At 53.1% G+C, this 20,783-nt stretch overlaps 3 protein-coding genes across 7 annotated transcripts in view; 1 reads left to right on the top strand and 2 right to left on the bottom strand.

Annotated features, from left to right (window-relative positions):
* LOC137353494 (zinc finger and BTB domain-containing protein 20-like) overlaps positions 1 to 11,224 on the bottom strand; it is a 36,527-nt gene extending 25,303 nt beyond the window's left edge. For 2 of the 4 annotated variants that reach the window (XM_068019844.1, XM_068019840.1), the window contains exons 1-2: positions 11,166 to 11,224; positions 1,966 to 3,566 (exon numbers count right to left, since the gene is read on the bottom strand). In XM_068019844.1, the coding sequence (XP_067875945.1) occupies positions 1,966 to 3,538 (1,573 nt within the window). In that variant the 5' untranslated portion in view covers positions 3,539 to 3,566; positions 11,166 to 11,224. Of the gene's footprint in view, positions 1 to 1,965; positions 3,567 to 3,785; positions 3,812 to 4,696; positions 4,798 to 11,165 lie in introns of those variants that run through there. The other 2 variants (XM_068019841.1, XM_068019843.1) reach the window with 2 other exon arrangements.
* LOC137353595 (proline-rich protein 36-like) lies at positions 3,548 to 10,936 on the bottom strand. The gene is made up of 2 exons (XM_068019955.1): positions 8,823 to 10,936; positions 3,548 to 3,566 (listed from the first exon to the last, which is right to left on the bottom strand). Exons 1-2 carry the CDS (start codon positions 10,934 to 10,936, stop codon positions 3,548 to 3,550), a joined length of 2,133 nt encoding a protein of 710 aa, XP_067876056.1.
* Positions 11,225 to 11,243: 19 nt separating the features above from the next.
* thap7 (THAP domain containing 7) lies at positions 11,244 to 19,853 on the top strand. 2 transcript variants are annotated; one of them, XM_068019846.1, is made up of 5 exons: positions 11,244 to 11,539; positions 11,831 to 11,925; positions 13,890 to 14,045; positions 18,294 to 18,416; positions 18,996 to 19,853. In XM_068019846.1, exons 2-5 carry the CDS (start codon positions 11,846 to 11,848, stop codon positions 19,699 to 19,701), a joined length of 1,065 nt encoding a protein of 354 aa, XP_067875947.1. In that variant the 5' UTR covers positions 11,244 to 11,539; positions 11,831 to 11,845; the 3' UTR covers positions 19,702 to 19,853. The 2 variants fall into 2 exon arrangements, with proteins under 2 accessions (XP_067875947.1, XP_067875946.1); XM_068019845.1 differs by lacking the exon at positions 11,244 to 11,539 and having other exon boundaries at positions 11,745 to 11,925.
* The last annotated feature ends 930 nt before the right edge of the window (positions 19,854 to 20,783 follow it).

The following is a 20,783-nucleotide window of genomic DNA, read 5'->3' as shown; positions in this document are numbered from 1 at the left end:
GAAGGTGTCACTGGTGCAACAATGAGCCAGACTGTGCACAAATTCACATTTTTCATTCCCAGCCTGAGCTGAGTGAGTAATCCGGCAGCATCAGGGTGGTGGGGAGGGGAGGGGGATGTAGCATCCCAGGCTAGGGAGAGGGGAAAAGCCAGCCAAGGCTCCTATTCCTGATCACTGTCTAGTCACCCCTGCTGGAAATTGGTGTGATGGTTTGGACTAGCTCTGGAGGGCAGCCGGCCCCTGTGTTACTTACCACAGTGAAACTCAGCATCTTCAGGAGAGGAGAAATGGTATCAAGGGAAAAAATACACAATTAGTAACTCTGAGCCAGGACTTCAAGTACCTGGCAATGGCAGCCAGTTTACCTCTAGAGTACCATGCTACTCTAAATGGTGATTGTGCTTGAGGGATTGACAGTTTTAAACATTATCAACCCATTATTCTACAGCAATGTTCTTCTTCTGCGTTCTTCACACCCTCTCCTACTCCAACCTATTCTTTCCCAGACCTCAAAACTGCAAAACTTTTCACCTCTCTCCCTCCAACATACAGGCTTTCAAAACCCAAGCACCCTAATTTACATCTTCTCTGTTTTCCAGCCTGTATTACAGCAGTGATCCTGATCCTGGCATCTTTCTCTCTTGTTGACAGCAGGGGCACTAAACAGGGACAGTCTCTGACACACCTGACACCTTGCACACTTCTCCCTCTGCTCACCTTAACCCCATGAGAACATCCACATTTCCCTGGAATTCACATTCTGTCCACTTCTATCTGCAGTTAAACCTCATCTTGTCTGGTTTCTCACTGGCCGATCCCCAGAGCTGGCTGCAATTGCTTCAGACACAGCTACACAGTAAAGATGCTCAATAATGTACGAGCAGTGCTGCTATCAACAGATTCCACAGAACCTTAAAAACACAAGCTTGATGTTAATGTGCTAAGACAGCTAGCTATCCTCAGTTACTCTCCATATAACTGTAGTTAGGGGAATAGATACCAAATACAGTTACTGCTCAAATTCACAAAATCATTCTGGATAAAAGTGATTGATTTTTACAGACTCCCCGCCCTGACTACATTCTTTCTTTATCCAATAGGTAAAAGCAGCAGCCACAAAGCCTAAAGGTTCATAGTCTGACTCTTGGTCTATGTCATTAGTTGCAGTCGGCTGAGAGATGCTCTGTGTTATAGTTAGCCTCGGCATATCCTGGGCCCAGTGAGTCACTCCCCTGGAACCTGTACCCCAGTGAGAGGCATTGCAAATGGAACCTGTTTACCTGTGAGAATCACTGCCCATGAAAATTATATCCCAGTCAGAATCAGCACCCATGGAATCCATCCCCCAGTGAGAGTCAGCACCTTCAGGAACTGTATCCCAGTGAGAGTCAGCACCTTCAGGAACTGTCCCCGAGTGAGAGTCAGCACCTTCAGGAACTGTATCCCAGTGAGAGTCAACACCTTCAGGAACTGTATCCCAGTGAGAGTCAGCACCTTCAGGAACTGTATCCCAGTGAGAGTCAGCACCTTCAGGAACTGTATCCCAGTGAGAGTCAGCACCTTCAGGAACTGTATCCCAGTGAGAGTCAGCACCTTCAGGAACTGTATCCCAGTGAGAGTCAGGAACTGTATCCCAGTGAGAGTCAGCACCTTCAGGAACTGTATCCCAGTGAGAGTCAGCACCTTCAGGAACTGTATCCCAGTGAGTGTCAGGAACTGTCCCCCAGTGAGAGTCAGCACCTTCAGGAACTGTATCCCAGTGAGAGTCAGCACCTTCAGGAACTGTATCCCAGTGAGAGTCAGCAGCTTCAAGGGAGGAGTGGAAAAAACTGAAAATAAATGACTAACAAAGTTTGGGAGGGAGCTTTTTATTCTCCGTCACTCATCCAAGAAATAGCACATGGAAAAGGAGTGAGCTACAGAAAGAATGATTTTAAATAAAAGGGGTAATAATGATCAACCCACCTGTGTGCACAAACATGTGCTTGGCGTAGTTCTGTCTCGAACTGAAGGTCTTCCCACATTGCGCACATCCATAAGGCTTCCGTTCAGTTTCACCGGAACTCTGACTGGCCTGAGAAGGAGCTGACACTGCCTGTCCCGCATCCACGAACACTGGGGGGTTCTGGCATGGTGGCTGAACTGAAATGCTGGGCAGACATGTCTGGGAGGTGGAGGGCAAAGGCGGAAGGTGAGGAGACTGAGGAAGGCTCATTTGGAAGAGGTTGCGGTGACTGGCAGTGCTGGCTGCAGTGGCATCTCCTTGAACGTCATACTGCATGGAGCAGCCCTGGTTCCGTGGGTTGGACTGCATGGCAGATCCTGGGAGAAATTCTTGCATAAACGTTGAAGGCCGTGGGAAGGAAGCATCAAGCTGGGACTTGCAGTCTGCTTTCCGGTTTTGTTGTAAGGATGTCTCCTTCTCCTCTTTCTCTCCGTGCCAAAAGGTCTTTAGCTCCTCTGGTAAGAGGTCACTCGCGTTGAAAAATTCCAACTCGTCCCCTTTGCCACTCAAACTCAAATGACTGGCAGAGTCTCTTCGTTCCCCCATTGCACTCTGGTTGGGGTCAAATGTGTTTGTCTCGGAGATATCCTCAGTCCGTTCACCTTGGTTGATGTGCTCGGTAGATTGATCAGAGACAGTTGCTCTGGAAATGCTCTCCCCGCAGTAAAGAAGATCATCATCTTCTTCCTTGATGGTCACTTGACTTCCGTCTGCCATTTGGAGCCGGATTGGCTGACGCTGCTTGCGGCTATGGCTACCTTGTGGTAACAATGGCATCTCCGGCCTCTGATTGGCCGCGGTGTTGTACCACAGTGCACGTACCTCGCTGTTACGGCTGGTATCTATCAGAGACAGGTTCTCCTGGTCAGACATGGCCTGCTCTCCAGCTCCCTTCGGAAGTGCAGATGGTAGCTGTCTGCTCAGTGTGGGGCTGATTTCTTCTGCTTTATACCCTACATCACTTGTTGTCATGTTCTTTGTACCTCCGCGCACAAAGTCAAACTCTTTCTCAGTTGCATGGGGTGATAACGCTGTTTCAATCAGTCCCATGGGAAACTTGTGGATCTGGTCACCGACTGTTTGGCAAATAATGGCTTCCTTTTCATCAGAAAGGTCCATCTTTTGGCTGACGAATGGCTGGAGTCCCTGAGTCTTTTGTGGGGCATTTTGTGAAATAATGCGTGTGCACTCGTCGATGATGGTTTTAATCTGAAGGACACTCGCTGCTGTGAGGATCTGCAGAGCCTCCACGTGAGAAACCATCAGCGAGCCACTGTACATGAAATCCACCAGCCGCCGCAGAGTCTGGGCCGAGACTAGGGGTGGAACCTCAATCTCACTGTAACCCAACAACAGTTTATCGTGGAAAAAGGGGCTAGCAGCAGCCAGGACACAGCGGTGGGCTCGAAGCGCTGTGTTGTGGATCCGTACCGTTACATCACAGAAATGGCCACCCAGACGCTGGGAGTTGAGTGTCTCCAGTAGCGACCTGCTGAAATTCTGAAGGTTGATGCTGTGAAGTTGTTCAGACATTCTGCTTCTTCACACTGCACGGCAGAGCCTGTAAACCAGGGGATCAATCAAATTAAAAACTTAACACAATCTTACTTGGTGGAGGGAGGCAGGGAACAAAGGGGAAGGCGGGGGAAAAGGTGGAGGCTGGGGGGAGGGGGAGGTTGGGAACTGGAGAGGGAGGCTGGTGGGGGACAGATTGGGTCGAGGCAGGGAATTTGTGGGAACTGGTATGCAAAGACAAGGAAATCTGTGACGGCTCACTCACAATTGTCAAGGAACAGCAGAGGTTGAGAGAAAGCTGCTGTATTGGTAAACACACAGAATGGAGCCGGAGGGTGGTGAAGGTCTGGATCTCACAGGCCTGACAGGGTGGTAGTGGCAGAAATTTCTCCCCGCATTTAAAAAGTACTTCCATAGGCACTTGAAGTGCCATAACCTACAAGGCTACGGAACAGATCCAGAAAGTAAGATTAGTCTGGATAGCTCTTTTTTAGCTGGCTCAAACTCGATGGGCTGAATGGCCTCATTCTGTGCAGTAAATTTCTATGATTCATCTATGATTATAGATCTAAGTGCAATGAGCCACTAACTGTTCCTATTTATGATCTTATGAACTGGATATGTTTCGAGGAGCTACTCCTGCCACTCTCCGGCTTTAATTCCAACCTGTGATCGTAGCCTGTCATTTGCTATTAGCAAATCGAATTTTACTCCACGTAACGTTGCAAATCATTTCATTCATCAGACTCGCACCTCTTTAAGCTTTTTATACAATGCGTGGTACAGCAGCACCGTGGTATACAGCCTGGCCTGTACCTTTAAGGCCTCTGCTTATCCACTGCCTTTAGGGACATGGGTCCACTTATGCACATTGTGTGGTCAGCATGAGGCTAATCATGGTGCTGAGGAAAGTTTCTGTGGATTGATAGCTGGCTGTTTATCACTGGTTCCTCTCTTTAGGGAAATGTCAGAATTCCAAAGTCAGAAGCCAATGAGATGACTTGTTTTATTTATTTTTGTTGGTGTTTTATATATTAAAGAACTCTTGCATTGCTAAAGCGCTTTTCATGATCATCAGCCAATGAATTACTCAAAGTGTAGGAATGTAGGAAATACAGCAGCCAAACTGCACACAGCAAGATCCCACAAACAGCAATATGATAATGACTAGATAACCTGTTTCTGTGATGTTGACTGAGGGATAAATATTATCCAGGACAGCAGGAGAACTCCTCTGCTCTTCTAGGAAATAGTGCCATGGGATCTTTAATGTCCACCTGTGAAGGGGGAGATGGGGCCTTGATTCAACGTCTCTTCCAAAAGACAGTACCTCCAACAGTGCATCAATCCCTCAGTACTGACCCTCCGACAGTGCAGCACTCCCTCAGTACTGACCCTCCGACAGTGCAGCACTCCCTCAGTACTGACCCTCCAACAGTGCAGCACTCCCTCAGTACTGACCCTCCGACAGTGCAGCACTCCCTCAGTACTGACCCTCCGACAGTGCATCAATCCCTCAGTACTGACCCTCCGACAGTACAGCACTCCCTCAGTACTGACCCTCCGACAGTGCAGCACTCCCTCAGTACTGACCCTCCAACAGTGCATCAATCCCTCAGTACTGACCCTCCGACAGTACAGCACTCCCTCAGTACTGACCCTCCGACAGTGCAGCACTCCCTCAGTACTGACCCTCCAACAGTGCATCAATCCCTCAGTACTGACCCTCCGACAGTACAGCACTCCCTCAGTACTGACCCTCCGACAGTGCGGCATTCCCTCAGTACTGACCCTCCAACAGTGCATCAATCCCTCAGTACTGACCCTCCGACAGTACAGCACTCCCTCAGTACTGACCCTCCGACAGTGCGGCACTCCCTCAGTACTGACCCTCCGACAGTGCAGCACTTTCAGTACTGACCCTCTGACAGTGCAGTGCTCTCTCAGTAGTGCAATGGGGTGTAGGCCTTGATTTTATTTTTGTCCTCACCCACAAAACTGTAACTCTACCCCCAGCTCTATTATTATTCAACCTATTTTGACTGAGTCAGGTAAGCAAAATGTTAAAAAAGTATTTACATTCCCCATCACTCACGATGCCAAACTGATGAAATGAGATGCACCCAATGACTCTGACTAACCTGCCATTTAAAAAGATCAAACTAAGGCAAAGCGAGCAGCAAGCTCCATGTGTAATCCTTGCTCAATGCCGAGATGGCAATAAGAATTCTAAAACTGGCCTCATCATCCCTGGGATAAGCATCAGGAATAGGGGGGTGGGAGTAATCAGCCAGTGCACTGGCTCTTGTTGGCATTGGTGGGACTCTGACCGGAAAGTGCTGGCAAATGAGAGATGGGAATTGGACTGACTCTGGTATGTGCCTTCCATGATGAAATAGCTGACTGAAGTGCATGAAAACTAGCCTCCACCAACCTCGCATACTCAGGCTCAGAAAGAGCTACAGGGTTGCAGCTGCTGAGCTTGGAGGGAGCTGCTGGGATGGAGCTTCTGCGATGGGAGGGAATTGCTGGGATGGGCTGGGCTGCTAGGATGGCAGAGAGCTATTGGGATCAGAAGGAGTTGCTGGGATCAGAGGGAGTTGCTGAGATGGAGCTGCTGGATGGGAGGGAGCTGCTGGGATGGGCTGGAGCTACTGAGATGGCAGGGAGCTGCTGGGATGGCAGGAAATTTTGATGGGCTGGGAGGGAGTTTTACTGAGATGGGCTGGAGCTACTGGGATGAGAGGAGTTGCTGGGATGGCAGGGAGCTGCTGGAATCATAGAAAGTTTAAAGCGCAGGAAGAGGCCACTTGGCCCACAGTGTCCACGTCGGCCCAAATTCTAATCCCACCTTCCAGCATTTGGTCCGTAGCCCTGCAGATTACGGCACTTGAGGTGCATATCCAGACACCTTTTGAATGAGTTGAGGGTCTCTGCCTCAACTACCCTTTCAGGAGTGAGTTCCAGACCCCCACCACCCTCTGGGGGAAAAACTTTTTCCTCATCTCCCCTCTAATTTTTCTACCAGTCACTTTACATCTATGCCCCCTCGTCACTGACCTCTCTGCTAAGGTGAATAGACCCTTCACCTCCACTCTATCCAGGCCCCTCAAAATTTTGCACATTTCAGTCAGATCTCCCCTCAGCCTTCTCTGCTCCAAGGAGAACAACTCCAGCCTATCCAACCTTTCCTCATAGCTGCATTTTTCCAGTCCTGGCAACATCCTCAAATCTCCTCTGTACCCTCTCTAGTGCAATTACATCCTTTCTGTAATGAGGTGACCAGAACTGCACACAGTACTCAAGTCGTGGCCTAACCAATGAGTTATACAGTTCCAGCATAACCTCCCTGCTCTTATATTCTATACCTCGGCTACTACAGGAAAGGATTCCATATGCCTTCTTAACCACCTTATCGACTTGTCCTGCTACCTTCAGGGATCTGTGGACATTCACTCCAAGGTCCCTTACTTCCTCTACACTTTTCTGCCCATCTGACCAGACCATCAATATCTTCCTGCAGCCTACAGCTATCCTCCTCGCTATCTACCACACGACCAATCTTTGTAATGTCTGCAAACCTCTTGATCATGCTCCTACATTTATGTCCAAATCGTTAATATACACCACAAAAAACAGGGGACCCAGTACTGAGCCCTGCGGAACGCCACTGAACACAGCCCTCCAGTCGCTAAAACACCCATCAATAATTACCCTTTGTTTCCTGCCACTGAGCCAATTTTGTATCCACCTTGCTGCATTTCCCTGGATCCCTTGGGATTTTATTTTTTTAACCAGTCTGCCATGTGAGACCTTGTCAAAAGCCTTGCTAAAATCCATGTAGACCACATCAACTGCACTACCCTCATCTATCCTCCTTGTTACGACTTCAAAAAATTCAATCAAGTTGGTCAAACAAGATCTTCCCGTAACAAATCCATGCTGACTATCCTTGATTAACCTGTGCCTTTTTAAGTGACCGTTTATCCTGTCTCTCAGAATAGATTCCAATCATTTGCCCAATACCGAGGTTAGACTGACTGGCCTGTAATTATTCGGTCTATCCTTCGCTCCCTTTTTAAACAGAGGTACAACGTTAGCAGTTCTCCAATCCTCTGGCACCACACCTGTATCCAGTGAGGACTGGAAAATGATGGTCAGAGCTTCTGTAATTTCCTCTCTTGCTTATTTTAACAGCCTACGGTATATTTCATCAGGCCCTGGTGAATTATCAACTTTCAAGGATGCTAATCGCATTAACACTTCCTCTCTCTCTGTTTATCACATCCAATACTTCACACTGTTCCTCCTTAACTACAATATCTGCATCGTCCCCCTCTTTTGTGAAGACAGACGCAAAGTATTCATTAAGAACCATACCAACATCTTCCACCCTTACACATTGGTTACCTTTTCAGTCTTTTATGGGCCCTACTCTCTCCTTAGTTATCCTCTTACTCTTAATGTATTGATAAAACATCTTTGCGTTCGCCTTGATTTTTGCTTGCCAATATTCTTTCATGCCCTCTCTTTGCTCTTCTAATTTCCTTTTTGATTTCACCCTTCCACTTTCTATACTCCTCTCTGCTTTCTGTATACTGATTTCTCGGTGTCGGATATAAGTTTTCCTTTTCTGCCTTATCTTACCCTGTAAGCTCCTTGATATCCATGGGGCTCCAGATTTGGACATCTCACCCTTTTTCTCTGTGGGACCATGTTTACTCTGAACCCCTTGAATCTCCCCTTTGAATGCCTCCCATTGCCCTGACACTGATTTACCTTCAAGTAGCTGTTTCCAGTCCACTTTCGCTAAATCACTCCTCAGTTTAGTAAAATTGGCCTTGCCCCAATTGAGAACTCTAACTCCTGTTCTAACTCTGTCCTTTTCCATAATTATGTTAAAACTGACTGAATTACGATCACTACCACCAAAATGCTCTCCCACTGCCATTCCTTCCACCTGCCCATCTTCATTTCCTAAAACTAAATCTAAAACTGCGCCCTCTCTTGTTGGACTTGCTACATTCTGGGCAAAAAAGTTCTCCTGAATGTACCTCAAGAATTCTGTTCCCTCAATTCCTTTCACACTAAAACTATCCCAGTTAATATTGAGGTAATTAAAATTCCCTACTATTACTGTCCTATTGTTCTTGCACTTCTCAAGAGATTTGCCTACATATCTGTTCTTCTATCTCCCTCTGACTGTTTGGGGGTCTACAGTACACTCCCAGCAGTGTGACTGCCCCTCTTTTGTTCCTTAGCTCAATGCATTTGGCCTCATTTGATGAGCCTTCCAACATACCATCCCTCCTCACAGCTGTAATAGTTTCCTTGACCAGAATTGCCACTCCCCCTCCTTTCTGAATGGCAGGGAGTTCTTGGACTGGGATGGAGTTGCTGGGTTGGGAGGGAGCTGCTGGGGAAGCAGGGAGCCGCTGAGATGGGCTGGATCTGTTGGGATGGGCTGGATCTGCTGGGGAGGCAGGGAGCTGCTGGGATGGGCTGGAACTGCTGGGGAGGTGGGGGCTGCTGGGATGGGCTGGAACTGCTGGGGAGGTGGGGGCTGCTGGGATGGGCTGGAACTGCTGGGGAGGTGGGGGCGGCTGGGGTGGCAGGGGGCTGCTGGGGTGGCAGGAGACTGCTGGGTTGTGCTGGGGTGGCAGGAGGCTGCTGGGGTGGCTGGCGGCTGCTGGAGTGGCTGGAGGCTGCTGGGGTGGCTGGCGGCTGCTGGGGTGGCAGGGGGCTGCTGGAGTGGCTGGCGGCTGCTGCGGTGGCAGGGGGCTGCTGGAATGGCTGGCGGCTGCTGGAGCGGCAGCGGACTGCTGGAGTGGCTGGCGGCTGCTGGGGTGGCAGGGGGCTGCTGGAGTGGTTGGCAGCTGCTGGACTGGCAGGGGGCTGCTGGAGTGTGCTGGCGGTTGCTGGAGTGGCAGCGGACTGCTGCAGTGGCTGGTGGCAGGGGGCTGCTGGCAGCTGCTGGAGTGGTTGGCAGCTGCTAGGGTGGCAGGGGGCTGCTGGAGTGGCTGGCAGCTGCTGGGGTGGCAGCTGCTGGAGTGGCAGGGGGCTGCTGGAGTGTGCTGGCAGCTGCTGAAGTGGCAGGGGACTGCTGGAGTGGCTGGCGGCTGCTGGGGTGGCAGGGGGCTGCTGGTGTGTGCTGGGGGGCTGCTGGTGGTTGGCGGCTGCTGGAGTGTGCTGGCGACTGCTGGAGTGACAGGGGGCTGCTGGAGTGTGCTGGCGGCTGCTGGAGTGGCAGGGGACTGCTGGAGTGGCTGGCGGCTGCTGGGGTGGCTGGCGGCTGCTGGAGTGACAGGGGGCTGCTGGAGTGGCAGGGGGCTGCTGGAGTGTGCTGGCGGCTGCTGGAGTGGCAGGGGGCTGCTGGAGTGTGCTGGTGGCTGCTGGAGTGTGCTGGTGGTTGCTGGAGTGGCAGGGGGCTGCTGGAGTGGCAGGGGGCTGCTGGAGTGTGCTGGCGGCTGCTGGAGTGGCAGGGGACTGCTGGAGTGGCTGGCGGCTGCTGGGGTGGCTGGCGGCTGCTGGAGTGGCAGGGGGCTGCTGGAGTGTGCTGGCGGCTGCTGGAGTGTGCTGGGGGGCTGCTGGAGTGTGCTGGCGACTGCTGGAGGAACAGGGGGCTGGAGTGTGATGGCGGCTGCTGGAGTGTGCTGGGGGCTGCTGGAGTGTGCTGGCAGCTGCTGGAGTGACAGGGGGCTGCTGGAGTGTGCTGGCGGCTGCTGGAGTGGCAGGGGGCTGCTGGAGTGTGCTGGCGGCTGCTGGAGTGGCAGGGGGCTGCTGGAGTGTGCTCGTGGCTGCTGGAGTGGCAGGGGACTGCTGGAGTGTGCTGGCGGCTGCTGGAGTGACAGGGGGCTGCTGGAGTGGCAGGGGACTGCTGGAGTGGCAGGGGACTGCTAGAGTGACAGGGGGCTGCTGGAGTGTGCTGGCGGTTGCTGGAGTGACAGGGGGCTCCTGGAGTGGCAGGGGACTGCTGGAGTGTGCTGGCGGCTGCTGGAGTGACAGGGGGCTGCTGGAGTGACAGGGGGCTGCTGGAGTGTGCTGGCGGCTGCTGGAGTGACAGGGGACTGCTGGAGTGGCAGGGGACTGCTGGAGTGACAGGGGGCTGCTGGAGTGACAGGGGACTGCTGGAGTGTGCTGGCGGCTGCTGGAGTGACAGGGGGCTGCTGGAGTGTGCTGGCGGCTGCTGGTGACAGGGGGCTGCTGTAGTGACAGGGGGCTGCTGGAGTGACAGGGGGCTGCTGGAGTGTGCTGGCGGCTGCTGGTGACAGGGGGCTGCTGTAGTGACAGGGGGCTGCTGGAGTGACAGGGGGCTGCTGGAGTGTGCTGGCGGCTGCTGGTGACATGGGGCTGCTGGAGTGACAGGGGGCTGCTGGAGTGTGCTGGCGGCTGCTGGGGGCTGAGGTTGCGGTCCATTACATCACGTGCTTGCCGTTAGCCAATCAGCAGCCGGATATCTTAGGGCCATTGACCCCCTAACCCCCTGAGCGGAGGCTCCGCTTTTTCTTTCTGCCAATGGAAATCCGGCCTCGCAGACACTCGCTGAAGCCCGGTCCAGTCCGCCAAGCCTGTCCGGCCAGTAGCGCCAGCCTACACATGGCCGGTGTGCGGGCCGGGGGTGCCGGATCCCACAGGCGCCACTAACCTCTTGTCTCTCCGGGAGCGGCGGCCTCGCAGCCGGGCGGGCGGGGGCGGGGCAACACGGGCACTGCGTCATCGCGCAGCACGTGCCGTGTGAGGTCATCACGCAGGGATGGCGCGCCGCCACTGCTGGCGCAATGCGCATGCGTCAGTCTCACTGAGCCCCGGCTTCCTGAGAGTAAAATGACATGTGAGCGCTGAGCGGGCGGATCCCAGTCCGCGGTCCGTTCAAAGGCTCTTTTGCGAAAATGAAGCGGATTGAATTCGAATAGACAAGCTGTTCCAGCGCCAACTGTTGTGATGCATTCTGGGTAATGCGTGATGACGTCAGAGGGAGGCTAAAGCGGCGGCCATTTTAGTGAGGTCGGACTGGACAGTGTGAGTTGAAGCGGGGGCGCGCAGTTAGTGGGGAAACGCGGGAGCGCGCGGGGTGCGGGCGAACGCGCGTGTAGTGGCGATTGCGCGGGGGCGCGCAGTGGGGGGGCGGGGCGAGAGCGCGTGAACGCGCGCGTAGACTGGAGTTGTCGCGGGCGCGCGCAGTGAGTGATTGCTGCGCGAGCACGCACAGATGCGCGTGCGTGTGTGTGGTTGCTGTTGTTGTCATTTTGTGCGCGGCGCCTGTTTGAAGGAGGCTGAGGGAATGTCTGACACTGGGCCTTTCTCTTACAGGCCGGGCTCAGAGCGATGCCTCGACATTGCTCGGCCGAGGGCTGCCGATCGAGAGACACCAAGGATTCAAGAATCAATGGAGTCACTTTCCACAGGTCAGTGAACCCCCCCCCCAGACCCACCCCCCGACACCCACCCCCCGACACCCACCCCCAGACCCACCCCCCCCCAGACCAACCCCCGACACCCCCCCCCGACACCCCCCCCCGACACCCACCCCCCAGACCCACCCCCCCGACACCCCCCCCCAGACCCACCCCCCCCCCAGACCAACCCCCGACACCCCCCCCCGACACCCACCCCCCAGACCCACCCCCCCGACACCCCCCCCCGACACCCCCCCCCGACACCCACCCCCCCGACACCCACCCCCCAGACCCACCCCCCGACACCCCCCCCCAGACCCACCCCCCCCCCAGACCAACCCCCGACACCCCCCCCCGACACCCACCCCCCAGACCCACCCCCCGACACCCCCCCCCAGACCCACCCCCCCGACACCCCCCCCCCAGACCCACCCCCCCCCCAGACCCACCCCCCGACACCCACCCCCCGACACCCACCCCCCGACACCCCCCCCCAGACCCACCCCCCCGACACCCCCCCCAGACCCACCCCCCCGACACCCCCCCCAGACCCACCCCCCGACACCCACCCCCCGACACCACCCCCCGACACCCACCCCCCGACACCCCCCCCCAGACCCACCCCCCGACACCCCCCCCCAACACCCACCCCCAGACCCACCACCCGACACCCCGACGCCCACCCCCGACACCCACCCCCCCCGACACCAACCCCCACCCCCCGACACCCACCCCCACCCCCAGACCCACCCCCAGACCAACCCCCGACACCCCGACGCCCACCCCCCAGACCCACCCCCCGAAACCCACCCCCAGACCCACCCCCCGACACCCAGACCCACCCCCCGACACCCACCCCCCGACACCCACCCCCCCGACACCCACCCCCACCCCCAGACCCACCCCCCGAAACCCACCCCCCGACACCCACCCCCACCCCCCGACACCCACCCCCCGACACCCACCCCCCCGACACCAACCCCCAGACCCACCCCCCGACACCCCCCCCCCCGACACCCACCCCCAGACCCACCCCCTGACACCCACCCCCAGACCCACCACCCGACACCCACCCCCCCCGACACCAACCCCCACCCCCAGACCCACCCCCCGACACCCACCCCCAGACCCACCACCCGACACCCCGACGCCCACCCCCGACACCCACCCCCCCCGACACCAACCCCCACCCCCCGACACCCACCCCCCGACACCCACCCCCACCCCCAGACCCACCCCCAGACCCACCCCCGACACCCACCTCCGACACCCACCCCCACCCCCAGACCCACCCCCGACACCCCGATGCCCACCCCCACCCCCAGACCCACCACCGACACCCACCCCCAGACCCACCCCCGACACCCCGACACCCACCCCTGACACCCACCCCAGACCCACCCCCCGAAACCCACCCCCACCCGCAGACCCACACCCCGACACCCACCCCCACCCCCAGACCCACACCCCGACACCCACCCCCACCCCCCGACACCCTCCCCCAGACCCACCCCCCCGACACCCAACCCCAACCCCCCAACCCGACACCACCCAGACACCCCCACACCCAGACCCACCCCCCACACCCAACCCCAATCACCCACACCCCCCCGACACCCACACCCCCCCCCAGACCCACACCCCCCCAACCCCCCACCCCCACGACACCACCCAGCCACACCCAGACCCACACCCCACCGACCCCCAACCACAATCCCACACTCACCCCTCACACCCACCCCCAACCGACCCCACCCCCCCAGCCCGCCCCTACCCCTCCCCCCACACATGACCCTAACCTGGTAGCATCCAGGGTACATGACCTGAACTCCATAACACTGCACTGTAACAAATCCTAGATGCAGCATCCCACAGCCATTAACACTATACCCCAACATTTATAGGGTACTATACCCCATGTCCAGTAATACTGTACTGTAGCTGCTGCTTCTCATTGACTTGTTTTTGCTCAGGTTGCCAAAGAAAGGGAGATATCAGCGCAAGATCTGGTTGTTGAATTGTTGCCGGAAGAATCCGGATGGTACAGTTCCCTGGGACCCACCTTCACAGTTCGTCTACTTCTGCTCAAAACATTTTGAAAAGCACTGCTTCGAGCTCGTGGGATTTAGGTAATTCACAGCATCTGTCAAGCCCCAATGGTCTTCACCTGAACGGATGGTCTTCACCTGAACCAGAGGGGTACCAATATCCTGGGGGGGAGATTTGCTAGTGCTCTTCGGGGGGTTTAAACTAATTCAGCAGTGGAATGGGAACCTAAATTGTAGTTCCAGTGTACAGGATGTTGAGAGTAGTGAGGTCAGGGATAAGGTTACAAAGACGCAAGAGGGCACTGGCAAGCAAGAACTTGGTTTAAAGTGTGTCTACTTCAACGCCAGGAGCATCCGGAATAAGGTGGGTGAGCTTGCAGCATGGGTTGGTACCTGGGATCTCGATGTAGTGACCATTTCGGAGAAATGGGTAGAGCAGGGGCAGGAATGGATGTTGCAGGTTCCGGGATTTAGATGTTTCAGTAAGAACAGAGATGATGGTAAAAGAGGAGGGGGTGTGGCATTGTTAATCAAGGAGAGTATTACAGCGGCAGAAAGGACATTTGAGGACTCGTCTACTGAGGTAGTATGGGCCGAGGTTAGAAACAGGAGAGGAGAGGTCACCCTGTTGGGAGTCTTCTATAGACCTCCGAATAGTTCCAGAGATGTAGAGGAAAGGATAGTGAAGATGATTCTCGACAGGGGTGAGAGTAACAGGGTAGTTGTTATGGGGGACTTTAACTTTCCAAATATTGACTGGAAATACAATAGTTCGAGTACTTTAGATGGGTCAGTTTTTGTCCAGTGTGTGCAGGAGGGTTTTCTGACACAGTATGTAGACAGGCCAACCAGGGGCGATGCCACATTGGATTTGGTACTGGGTAATGAACCCGGCCAGGTGTTAGATTTAGATGTAGGTGAGCACTTTGGTGATAGTGATCACAATTCGGTTAGGTTTACCTTAGCGATGGGCAGGGACAGGTATATACCGCAGGGCAAGAATTATAGCTGGGGGAAAGGAAATTATGATGCGATTAGGCAAGATTTAGGATGCGTAGGATGGGGAAGGAAACTGCAGGGGATGGGCACAATCGAAATGTGGAGCTTATTCAAGGAGCAGCTACTGCGTGTCCTTGATAAGTATGTACCTGTCAGGCAGGGAGGAAGTTGTCGAGCGAGGGAGCCGTGGTTTACTAAAGAAGTTGAAGCACTTGTCAAAAGGAAGAAGAAGGCTTATGTTAGGATGAGACGTGAAGGCTCAGTTAGGGCGCTTGAGAGTTACAAGCTAGCCAGGAAGGATCTAAAGGGAGAGCTAAGAAGAGCAAGGAGAGGACACGAGAAGTCATTGGCGGATAGGATCAAGGAAAACCCTAAGGCTTTCTATAGGTATATCAGGAATAAAAGAATGACTAGAGTTAGATTAGGGCCAATCAAGGATAGTAGTGGGAAGTTGTGTGTGGAATCAGAGGAGATAGGGGAAGCGTTAAATGAATATTTTTCGTCAGTATTTACAGTAGAGAAAGAAAATGTTGTCGAGAATACTGAGATTCAGACTACTAGGCTAGATGGGATTGAGGTTCACAAGGAGGAGGTGTTAGCAATTTTGGAAAGTGTGAAAATAGATAAGTCCCCTGGGCCAGATGGGATTTATCCTAGGATTCTCTGGGAAGCCAGGGAGGAGATTGCAGAGCCTTTGTCCTTGATCTTTATGTCGTCATTGTCGACAGGAATAGTGCCGGAAGACTGGAGGATAGCAAATGTTGTCCCCTTGTTCAAGAAGGGGAGTGGAGACAGTCCTGGTAATTATAGACCTGTGAGCCTTACTTCGGTTGTGGGTAAAATGTTGCAAAAGGTTATAAGAGACAGGATTTATAATCATCTTGAAAAGAATAAGTTCATTAGCGATAGTCAGCACGGTTTTGTGAAGGCTAGGTCGTGCCTCACAAACCTTATTGAGTTTTTCGAGAAGGTGACCAAACAGGTGGATGAGGGTAAAGCAGTGGATGTGGTGTATATGGATTTCAGTAAGGCGTTTGATAAGGTTCCCCACGGTAGGCTATTGCAGAAAATGCGGAAGTATGGGGTTGAAGGTGATTTAGAGCTTTGGATCAGAAATTGGCTAGCTGAAAGAAGACAGAGGGTGGTGGTTGATGGCAAATGTTCATCCTGGAGTTTAGTTACTAGTGGTGTACCGCAAGGATCTGTTTTGGGGCCACTGCTGTTTGTCATTTTTATAAATGACCTGGAAGAGGGTGTAGAAGGGTGGGTTAGTAAATTTGCGGATGACACGAAGGTCGGTGGAGTTGTGGATAGTGCCGAAGGATGTTGTAGGGTACAGAGGGACATAGATCGGCTGCAGAGCTGGGCTGAGAGATGGCAAATGGAGTTTAATGCGGAAAAGTGTGAGGTGATTCACTTTGGAAGGAGTAACAGGAATGCAGAGTACTGGGCTAATGGGAAGATTCTTGGCAGTGTAGATGAGCAGAGAGATCTTGGTGTCCAGGTACATAAATCCCTGAAAGTTGCTACCCAGGTTAATAGGGCTGTTAAGAAGGCATATGGTGTTTTTAGATTAGATTAGATTAGATTAGAGATACAGCACTGAAACAGGCCCTTCGGCCCACCGAGTCTGTGCCGAACATCAACCACCCATTTATACTAATCCTACACTAATCCCATATTCCAACCAAACATCCCCACCTGTCCCTATATTTCCCTACCACCTACCTATACTAGTGACAATTTATCATGGCCAATTAACCTATCAACCTGCAAGTCTTTTGGCTTGTGGGAGGAAACTGGAGCACCCGGAGAAAACCCACGCAGACACAGGGAGAACTTGCAAACTCCACACAGGCAGTACCCGGAATCGAACCCGGGTCCCTGGAGCTGTGAGGCTGCGGTGCTAACCACTGCGCCACTGTGCCGCTTTTATTAGTAGGGGGATCGAGTTTCGGAGCCACGAGGTCATGCTGCAGCTGTACAATACTCTGGTGCGGCTGCATCTGGAGTATTGCGTGCAGTTCTGGTCACCGCATTATAGGAAGGATGTGGAAGCTTTGGAAAGGGTGCAGAGGAGATTTACTAGGATGTTGCCTGGTATGGAGGGAAGGTCTTATGAGGAAAGGCTGAGGGACTTGAGGTTGTTTTCGTTAGAGAGAAGGAGGAGGAGAGGTGACTTAATAGAGACATATAAGATAATCAGAGGGTTAGATAGGGTGGATAGTGAGAGTCTTTTTCCTCAGATGGTGATGGCAAACACGAGGGGACATAGCTTTAAGTTGAGGGGTGATAGATATAGGACAGATGTTAGAGGTAGTTTCTTTACTCAGAGAGTAGTAGGGGCATGGAACGCCCTGCCTGCAACAGTCGTAGACTCGCCAACTTTAAGGGCATTTAAGTGGTCATTGGATAGACATATGGATGAAAATGGAATAGTGTAGGTCAGATGGTTTTACAGGTCGGCGCAACATCGAGGGCCGAAGGGCCTGTACTGTGCTGTAATGTTCTAATTCTAATTCCAATCAGATCATTGCTCAAGTGTTTTTAAAAAAAAAAGCTCTAATGTAATCTGTGAGCTGAGGGAGTTAGCTTGAAATATGGAGCTGGATGATGCAGCAGGTTAAATATTGTTCCATCTCTCTCCTGGACATGGGTTCACATCAGCCTTACTGGCCATGATAGCTTGATCTCTACACATCCCAATTCCTGGCCCTTTTTCCACATCCTTTTTTCATGTGTTAACCATCCAGATAACAGTCTGTAACAGTTCCCATTCCGTCACTTGTCAGTAACACGCTGCTCTGTGGCTATGTTTATTTTCATGTGACACAGGGAGACAGGGTGTCCAGTTTCCTTTATTTCACAATGATTTCATGTGTCAGTAAAATGTTACATATCCCTTCTGCCCTTGTCCTTGAGTGATACCAGCCTTTCCTACTGGTCAGATTAACCTGTCCCACCGTTCCTACCTTGACCCCGCCTCCAATTCCCAGCTCCTCCTGTCCCCTATCACTATGGGCTTTTCCCACTCACTTGTGAAGACCAGTTTCTGTGGCTTTGGACTATAAGGTGAGAGGTCTGATTCCTGTTCTTTCCCTTATCCTGTCTTTAACTATTCTTAAGATTGCTTGTTTGCACTCCTTTGTTATTTCTTAGTTTGTCATATCAACTTGATCTTTGCTCTCATTTTATACCAGCTTCAATATAATTAGCAGCTTGCCCTGTACACAGCACGATTTTTGCCATTTCAATGTTTTTCTGCCACTGCTGTTCCATTTTCGGGTGTGTGTGTGGAGGAGTTTCACTGGTTACCTTGTATTTCCTCAGTGGTTATCACCGGCTCCGAGACGACGCTGTTCCCACAATATTCCAGCCATATCCTCAGGGAAAGGCAGCGGTGAGCAGTCCAAACAGAGAAATGATGATGGGAATTGCGTGCGCCGGTGAATGGTGAGAAGCTGCTCATGGCCATCTGCTTTCGCCGCGCACCTCTCTAGGTTTATGCCAGTGACAAAACATTCGCGCTGTGCATTCTTCACTCGAAATCAATGTCTTAATCAAAGATCCCATTCGCATTTCTCCCATTGCTCTGCCTGCTGGTCCAGTGGGAAAGGCAGCAAGTGTTTGGGCCTTAGACACCAGGTGGTCTGTGCTGAATCAGCTGCTCCCTGCGAGGGCTTGACAAGTCCAGCCAGTCTTTACAGCCACTGCATCAGCGAAGGGAGAAGTGAGCTAGGGCTCCTTATCACAAGCCAATCACTTGCTCATACAAGTGTGCCGATATTGGTCGAGGGCACGACAGGTTCATTGTTGTACACTCTTGGCCAAATTCCAGTGGACACTGATTGTCAGTCCACAATTGGAGAATGGTCACTTGGGTGAGGCACTGCAGAGTGACTGTTACCCAGAAACTGCACCTGAGGGAATTTGAGGACAAGGGGCAAAAACTGACATTAAAATACGAGTGGTTGATGGCTCCCTGTCCCTGTATTAATCTTCAGCTAATCTCCCTTCCTGTCTGTCTAACAGCCTCACTGATGGTGCCGGCTCTTTACCTGCTGCTGATCACAGCAACGTCAACACTAGCTCGGAGACGGGCTTCAGCATTTCTCCAGATGGTTCTGCTTTTGTTCTGGGTTATTCCGATCCTCAGGAAAGGGTGACTGAAAATGTTTGTTTGTACGAAACGTCACTGCCTGACGTCCCACTCTCCACAAACCAGCCTGAGCTTGAGGCTACCCCTCCAGCTGTCATTTACCTCATTGAAGTGGATTCGCAGTCCGTGGAGCTCGAGGGAGTTGGAAATACAGAGGAAACTTCCAAGGACACTTCACTGCCTCAGGCAGACACCTTGCCTGAACACTCGACTGACCGTCTGGAGGAACTGGACAATGACTGGGTCCCTGTCCCCATTGCTTTGTACATGGCTCGCATTCTTAGCCCACCTCCTAAGCCTGGAGCCTACATTCCCGTTGAGCACAGTTACACCGTAGGCTGCCCACTGGTCTGGAAGAAGAAGGCGGAGGCTCTGAAGGAGGCCTTTGAGAAGGTCAGCAAGGAGCTGCTGGCGAGCAGGAAACGCGAGAGTCGCCTGCGGGCGCGCATTACGTCCATCTTGAGACCACGCGGTCGAGCGCGTCGAGACAGACGGCCGGAATCGGACTTGACCGAGGAGCTCCAGTCGCAGTTTGAAGTGTTTGAGGTGCATGTGGTGGATGAGGCTGTGAATTTGTAGCTCCAGTATTTCAACTTGTTCACTTATTTAACCAGTGCTGCCAATCCCTCTGGGAGCAACCCAGCGGCACTGTATGTGGAGAGCAGTGACACTGTGGAGAGAGGGGGAGAGAAGAATGGAGAGGGAGAGTGAGCTTTGTAGAGAAGAGGGAAGGGGGGCAGGAGGGGAGGGTGAAGAGAGGTGGGGACGGAGGGGAGAGAGAGAGAAAGGGAGGGGAGAGTGGGGTGGGTGGGAGAGAAGAGGGGAGGGGAAGGAGGGAAAGAGGGTGCAGGAGGGGAGAGAGAGCAGGGTGAGGGGGGGGAAGGGAGAGATACAAAGGGAAGCGGCTGAGGAGGAGAGGCTGGGACCTCTGTCACAGTGATCCTGAGAGCTTTTCCTAGCTCTATGTGACTGGCTTGTAGAGTGACTGATGTCACCAGGGGTCATGTCACATTAAAAAGTTGAGAGGGTGAGTTATACAGGAGGGCGGAGTCATTTTTAATCTGTCACTGGGTTTTGCTCGGTGAGGTGAGATGTAACTGTTGAATATTTTCCTGTTTAAGACAAAAATAAATGTTCTTCCTGCGATGGATGTTTATGATTGAGAACGCTGGCATCTCTGAAAAGCATTAGCATTCTTAATTATTGGACATTCTGCCCTCGAGTCGTCCCCTCTCCTCTTCTGAGAGCCACAAGCATTCCGACCACATCATGCACTAGTTCTCCATTTGTGTCAGTTGGATATTTGATCAGGGTGTGCACCACAGATGAACCCAAACCCGCCCTGTTTCAACACACACATCTCTGCACTTTTTATTCATTCAGGAGATGTGGGCGTCACTGGCTAGGCCAGCATTTATTGCCCATCCCTAATTGCCCTTGAGAAGGTGGTAGTGAGCTGCCTTCTTGAACCGCTGCAGTCCATGTGGGGTAAGTATACCCACAGTGCTGTTAGGAAGGGAGTTCAAGGATTTTGACCCAGCGACAGTGAAGGAACGGCGATATAGTTCCAAGTCAGGACGGTGTGTGGCTTGGAGGGGAACTTGCAGGTGGTGGTGTTCCCATGCATTTGCTGCCCTTGTCCTTCTAGTTGGTAGAGGTCA

Source organism: Heterodontus francisci, chromosome 41 (genome assembly GCF_036365525.1).
Source record: "Heterodontus francisci isolate sHetFra1 chromosome 41, sHetFra1.hap1, whole genome shotgun sequence".
NCBI classification, from domain to species: Eukaryota; Metazoa; Chordata; class Chondrichthyes; order Heterodontiformes; family Heterodontidae; genus Heterodontus; species Heterodontus francisci.
The sequence above is the reverse complement of the archived record's forward strand: the minus strand, read 5'-3'. Positions and strand labels throughout refer to the sequence as shown.